Raw genomic sequence first — 7,050 nt, 5'->3', positions numbered from 1 at the left:
TGCGCATCGTCTGTCTCACGGCCAGGCGGGACCTCTTGTGAGTGTCGCTCGGACCGACTGGGGCGCAGGGCACCCTGGTGTTCCCGAGAGTCGGGGTTTGGGGGGCTGGGGGCTGCAGGTGACAAACTGGGAGTCCCTGTAGGTTGCAAGTGATCCGGGCCTTGGGGGCTGCTGTGGAGACTTTGGGGGACCCAGGTGACTCCCTCGGGGCCTCAGGGTAGCTGGTGATGTCCCAGAGAGCTGGGGTGACTTGGAAACTGCGAGAGCCTGGAGTCTTTGCGGGGCTGCGATGACTCTGGTAGGTCCCCGGGGGCTCTCTGGGCGACAGGGCTGTGGAGGACGCCAGCATCCTGGGGTTCCCCAGGAATGCAGGGCTGTGGGAACCTCTGGGGGTGTCTAAAGGTGGCGTGGTTCCGGGGAGGCTCACAGGTTCCCGCACAACCAGGGTGCCTCTGAGTCTGGAGTCTGTGTGGAGCTCTGGGGGTGGCCCGGGGTGTTTGTGGCCCCCGTGCTCCAGGATTTGGGGGTCTGTGGAGCCTGGCTTCTCGGGAGGGATCTGGTTTCACCCGTGTGCAGACCGGAGTCCATGCTTGCCTGAGTTCCCACAGCCTCTGGGACTTGGTTAGGGAGCTGCTGGGAACCCTTCTGGGCAGAAGCAGGCCTCCCTGGGGGTTCTGGGGTGATTGTGGAGAGCAGCCCCAGGCAGGGGCTGTGGTAACTGCGTGTGTGCGGGGCCAGTCTTCCCCGGATGAAGAAACATTCACAGAGAGAGCGTGGAGGTGTGGATTTGTGGGGTCCCTGCAGACTGGCTGGGCCTGGGCTTTGTTAAATGCTTCCCCTTCCCTGGGGTCTCTCAGTGCCCCTGGGTCTTTCTGATGTGTAGAATGTGAGGGCAGCTCCAGGCCTGACTGTCACCCTGGTGCGTCAGTGCCTCTGGATTGAGAAAGGCCAGCAGAGTATGAAGCTGGCTTCTACGTGTGCGCAGGTCCTGGAGACGCGGGCTTGGGGATAGCGCCGTCCCCACCTCAGCTGTGAGCCCTTCCCCAAGTGGTCTCTGCCTTGGAGCCAGTGTACCACAGACCCCTCTTTGATCTGCGCTGAAGGGTGCGGGGTCCCTCCTGGGAGAAAGGCCAGCCGGTACAGCGGCTCCTCTGCCCACTGGCACCAAGGCCCAACCATCCGCCTGTGCCTGTTCCTGTCCGCTATCCCCACCTCCATAGGGCCACTGGGTCCTCAGTTGGCCTGCTGTGCCAGCTCCCTTTGCCAGGAAATTTGGGGCCTCTTCTGCCTGGCAACACCCTGGGACACCTTTCAGGGAGCTGCTGTTGGACTTTCTGGCTCAGCATCCTCCGTAGCTCCTTGGTGCCCTCGGAATCTAGACCGTTCTCCTGAGCGTGTCCCACGATGTTCCCACCCATGTCCCCAGACCTCCCACCCTCCCTCTTCCACATAAACGTACACAGCCTCGGCCCAGCCCCAGGGCCTTTGTCCTCATGGCTCCTCTGCCTGGACTGGATTTCCTGTGCCCTTCACTTTCTGTCTGGGTGTCACCTCCCCTGAGACCCTTCTCAGACACTGTCTCTGTCACCCCTGACAGAATGGCCACCACTTGTGAGCACCTGGCATGCTGTGCTGAGCTTTCACAGGTGACGCCTCGAGAAGCCCCTACAACCCTGTGACATGCAGCGCCTCTTTCCTCATTCTGAAGCGAGCACGCCGAGGGCTTCATGCTGTGTGATTTGCCAGGTGGCCCCGAGCTGCTGGCAGCGGCTGTTGTGTCATTGGTGCTCTGCTGTCTTGCTCTTTAGTGTTCACCCTACTCTGAGGCCTGGGGCTCAGAGAGAGGCCGGGTCCCCCTTGGTGCCCCCGGGCCCTGTGCCTGCACCGATTCCCTGATGCTCCCCTCCCACCTTCCGGTAAAGACAGCAAAAGAGGGGTGGGGTGGCTGGGAGCAGGGTGCACACCTAGCCTCCCCGCTATTCAGGACGCTGAAGCAGGCACATCACAAATTCGAGCCCAGTCTGGGAAACTTAGGGAGAGCGGATCTCAAGATTGAAAAAAATTAAAAGAGCTGGGATGTGGCTCAGTGGGGAGTCCTTGCCTACCACACACAAGGCCCCTGGAAGGAAGTGAGCTCTGGAGGCCCCCTGAGTTGGTAATAAAAAGGCTATGGCTCCCATCTCAGCAGCCGCAGCTGTGGTAACTAATGTGTCTTGCAAAGACCTCCCTGGTACCCTTGTTCTCACAGCCCTGGGCAAAGGGGACGTTAGCCAGGTGTGGTGACGCTCACCTGTCATCCCAGCTACTTGGGAGGTTGAGGCAGGAGGAGGCAAACTTGAAGTCAGCCTGTCAATTTAGTGAGACTTCATCTCAAATAAGAAAGAAAGAAAGAAAAAACCCTAAAAAAACAAAAACCAAAAGAATCACAGCGTGGATATAGCCTCAGGGTGACCTAGCATGTGTGAGGCCCGAGTTCCCTCCCCAGGGCTGCAAAAGGAAAAAAAGAAGAAATACCTACTGCCCCCGCTTCGCAGGCGGGTAAACTGAGGCCCAGAGGGAGGGCAGCGCCGGGAAGCACAGGGCCGGGGAGGCGCTGGGCTCCGGAGTCTGCTCTTGGCCCCTGGGCGGTGTTGAATTTGTTTTCTATTTGTGCTCCTGGGGAGGGGACCCAGAGCCTCCACACTGAGCTACACCTCCAGGCTATTTTGAGACAGGGTCTCGCCAAGTCACTAAGTCGCCCAGGGTGGGCTTGAACTTACAACCCTCCTGCCTCAGCTTCCTGAAGTCCTGGGATTCTGGCCTGCACCCCGCTGCCCTGCCAGGCTTCCGGACACAGGTTCAGCAGATCTGGGCACACCCGCCCTGGCCTCCCAAGCTGTCGTCTGCTGCACAAAACCCAGTCCCCATCCCGTGCTAAGCCCTTGTTGACTTCCTCCTGCCGAGTCCCACGATGCGGGATGAAAGGAGCGGGACAGGAGGAGGCCCTGGGGGGGCCGTGGACAGTGGTCTCTTTGTGCACAGGAAGCGGGTGGCTTGGGCTGCTGCCCAGGGTGGCGCCCGGGCCCGTGGCTGGGGCCCAGCTCCGGAATCACTGCCTGCAGCCGGTGGGGGACAGGAGGGCGGGGGACAGCCCTGGCCGGTGTTCCGTGGGGCTGCTTCCTCTTTCTGGCCATAGTCCTGATGAAAGACAGTCTTAAAGGAGGCGCTGCTTCCTGTGGCCACAGCCCTACAGCCCTCTCTGGGGCCACGGGTCTGGGTGACGTGTAGGAAGCCCCCAGAGCACACGGCGGGTGCTACGTGGTCAGTGGCTCGGTGACCGCTCCTCCAAGGTGGGCCCTTTTCGTTCCTCCTTTTCAAGGCAAGCACTGAGTTTGAGGCGACGCCCTGGTCACTGTGCTACTGAGTGGCGGTGGGGCTTGTGCCACTGGGCTCATTCTGCAGCTCACTGTGGGCTCTGAGGCCCAGACCCTGCCTTCGCCAGCGCCCAGAAAGACAGTGTCCTCGTCCCAGGAGATGCGAAAACAGCCAACTTTTCATGTTTGGCACTTTTTCTTACTGTCTTAAAATTTTAATTATTTTTGAATCTGTGTTATTGTGGATGGAACCCAAGGCCCTTTGCACTGAGCTCCATCCCCAGCCTTTTTTTTTTTTTTTTTTAATTTTGAGAGTGGGTCTCGCCAAATCACTATGTTGCCCAGATTGGACTCAAACTTTTGATCCTCCTGCCTCAGCCTCCCAGAGTGCTACCCCACCCAGAGTACTTATATCTGTGATGCAGTAGAACCCGCTTGGTGGCTTCACTTTCTGTGGCTTGGTTTTCTGTGGTCCAACACATTCGGAAAATATTAAAAGCTGTCCGGACTCTTTCAAGAGAGACCGTGTGCAGGGTGCAGGCGCGGCCCTCCATGAGTAGCGCTTCCACCAGCACCGCCAAAGTGAGAGACACAAAATTGCAGAAAAGAAAAACACAGCCCTTCTGGACCACGCGCAGGACAGTTGCTACGGCAACCCGTTTCCTCCCAGGTGTCCACAAGGCAACTCAAGCTCCGCACACAGCGGCGGCTGAGACCGTGGGTCCCTTCGGTGAGTCTGCACGGCCGTGTGGGACTCGGGCGGTCAGCGCTTGGCTGCAGCGTCCGGGAGCTCGGGAGCCTGGGCCCTTGGGCTCGTGAGCTTTCTGTCCGTCCTCACTGAGGCCTACGCATGCAGCCCAGCCTGCCCGTCCTGGCTCGGCCCCTGGCCCGGGCCGGCTCTCCCTTCTCTGCTGCACGGCGCCGGCTCTCCCTCGGCCCTGCGTCCCTCAGGTCCCTCCTCTTTGGCCTCCCTCTCTTGTTTGCTGGGGCGCCCGCTTGGCAGCTCCTGGAGGAATCTGCGGGGAGCTCAGTCTGTTGCCCCTCTCCCTGCCTGAAGATTCTTTGATTTCCTTTCTTGTGCTCGCCTGGGTACAGAGGTCTAGGGTGGCACTGTCTTGCTGCACACGTGGAAGCTGTTTTTCATCTGTTGTTGGTGTTTTTTCGGTTTTTGAGACAGGGTCCCGCTATGCAGCCTAGGCTGGGCTTGAGTGCACCGTGACTGTCCCGCCTCAGCCTCCCCAGTGGAGGTGTGCACCACTGCCGGGCTGCGGGGGCCCTGTCACCCCTCCTCGGGGGCAGCCCAGCTGGGCGCAGCCAGTGTGTGCTGGGGAGGTCTTTCCTTCTGTGCCCCCGGGGACCAGTGAGGGACCCTAGGAGGAAAAGAAGAGTTAATGACATGTCCGCAGGCTTCTGGGGCCGCCGTCCAAGTTGAGGGCCCACAGAGTCAGGCAGGTGGGCCACTTTCTGATGCACAGAAGGCCACTGTGTCTCTCTCTCTGGTCCTGGGCCGGAATCTGAGACCTGTGTGTGAGCCTCAGCCCCAGCCCTCTTTTATTTTTTGAGAGAGGGTCTGGCTGAGTTGCTTAGGCTGGGCTCCACCTTGCCACGCCCCTGCCTCAGCCTCCCTAGTACTTTCAGCCGTGGGTGTGCCCGTTCCCCTTTGTAATCACAGAGAAGCCAGCAGAGTTTTGGGGTGTGTGGGGCACCCCAGGCCTGGTCTTCAGAATGTCTGCATTTCTTATCCCCATACAAGGGTTTCGCTGTCCCCATTTAGCTTGTGGCCTAGAGCAACAGCACCCCTCTGGGTCAGGCAGCACAAGCCTGGGGCTGGGAGGCAGCAATGGTGTCACGGTGCGCGGGCCCTGCCCTCCCAGCCGCCGCTCCACTCGCCACCTCTTGTGTGTGGTTCTGGAGCTGGACGGGGCACAGTCGGCGCTCCGAGGACGCACACTCAGTGACCGCAGGCCCACCCTTGCAGAACAAAGCTCTCTTTCCTTTTCTCTTCCTTCTCTTTACTCCCTGGCAGCCCTCAGGGCCTGTGCACTGAGCCACATCCCCAGCCTCTTTTTATTTTTTGAGACAGGGTCTTACTAAGTCCCTAAGTTACCCAGGCTGGGCTCAAACTTGTGATTCTCCTGCCTCAGCCTCCCACAGCACTGAGATTACGGGAGCCTGCTACAATGTCAATTTTTTTTTTTTTGGTTTTTTTGAGACAGGGTCTCACTGTGTAGCCCAGGCTGGTCTCAAGCTCACGATCCTCTTGCCTCAGCCTCCTGAGTGCTGGGATTACAGGCGTGTGCCACCACGTTCGGCTTTGCCATACTGATTTTTAAGAATATTTAAAAACTTTTTCTAAAAATGGAGCCAGACAGTGCTGTGTGCCTGGAATCCTAGCTACTCAGGAAGCTAAGGCGGGCAGGTGGCGAGTTTGAGGCCAGCGGGGGCAATTTAGACAATTTATTTCATTCTTTAAAATAAATTTGATTTGATTTGATTATTTCAAAATAAATAAAATAAAAATAAAATGGGCAGGGGATGCAGCTCAGAGTGAAAAACCCTAGTTTTAACCCAAGTCCTAAAATCATCTTCCGACAGCAGATTTCCACCCACAGAAGTGGTGCTGATGCAGAGAGAGGGGGAGTCCAGGGTGAGCCACGTCCGGGTGCAGGAGGAAGGGAAGGAGGGCCCCGCGGGACAAGGGACCGGGAGAGGCTTGCTTCAGCCATCTCCACTGCTGCTCTCAGGGCTGAAGGCACAGACACAAGGGCCGTGCACCTGCCTAGTGCCAGCGCCAGTGTGGAGACACGGGGACAGGGCAGGGAGCGTGCGGCATGGAGGCCGCCTATGCTGCGAAGAAGAGTAGAGCAGTGACAAGGGAGGGCCGAGGGACGGTCACCAGGAAGGAGACGGTGAAGCAAGCCTGGGCCACCTGTGGACAGAGCGCACACTGTGCTTGAGCCCCAAGGGCCTCGGTCCCCAGGCCCATTCCAAGGCAGCTGGGGCCCCATTCAGAGCCCACCTCTGCCTGTCCCCACTCAGAAGGCTGAGGCAGGAAAGCCACAGATTTGCTCCTCTCTCTCCAAGAGGCCTGTGAGCCCTGCAGCAGGGGTGTTGGCTCTGTTGATGGCTCTGCCCTCAGAACTGCCTGGCACAGGGAGTGAGGGCCAGTGGACATAGCATAGGTTTTTATCAGGGCTGGAAATGGAACACAGGGCCTTTGCACCTCCCCAGGCAGCCCTTTCATCTTTTGAGTCAGGTTCTTGCTAAATCGCTGTTGCCCAAATTAAACTCAAATTTAAGCACCCTCCTGCCTCAGCCTCTCAGAGTGCAGGGATCCCAGGAGTGTGCCACCTTGCCTGGCTCCAGTGACGGATTTGGCAATGATTTTGATGCAGAAGATGGCAGGCAGGCTGGTAGGCAGAAGAGGCTGAAGAGGGGTGGTGGTGGGGCCTTCCCTACTCAGAGCAGGGTGGGGCCGAGCCGGCGTCCCTGCTGGGGCCCTGCCATGGACTTGCTGCTTTTACTTTGACTTCTGGACGCTCGGGTCCCACCCGCTGGCCTTGGGCCTGGCTCTGCCCCCCCGCCGTCACCCATCAGCCAGGTCCCCGACCCCATGGGGCGGGAGCAGGGTGCCCGGGGACAGTGGGCCCAGGGAGCTGGGTAGGGCGTGGCTGGGGACCCTCGGTGACCACAGCCT

At 59.1% G+C, this 7,050-nt stretch overlaps 1 protein-coding gene across 1 annotated transcript in view; it reads left to right on the top strand.

Annotated features, from left to right (window-relative positions):
* The first annotated feature begins 2,950 nt into the window (after nt 1-2,950).
* Slc27a1 (solute carrier family 27 member 1) overlaps nt 2,951-7,050 on the top strand; it is a 12,551-nt gene continuing 8,451 nt past the window's right edge. Inside the window, exons 1-2 of the mRNA XM_033759366.1 lie at nt 2,951-3,104; nt 4,024-4,168. Coding sequence (XP_033615257.1) covers nt 2,951-3,104; nt 4,024-4,168 — 299 coding nt within the window. The remainder of the gene's footprint in view (nt 3,105-4,023; nt 4,169-7,050) is intronic.

This window comes from Fukomys damarensis, unplaced genomic scaffold, assembly GCF_012274545.1.
Source record: "Fukomys damarensis isolate Sample0158 unplaced genomic scaffold, DMR_v1.0_HiC HiC_scaffold_37, whole genome shotgun sequence".
In the NCBI taxonomy this organism is placed as follows: Eukaryota; Metazoa; Chordata; class Mammalia; order Rodentia; family Bathyergidae; genus Fukomys; species Fukomys damarensis.
The sequence above is the reverse complement of the archived record's forward strand: the minus strand, read 5'-3'. Positions and strand labels throughout refer to the sequence as shown.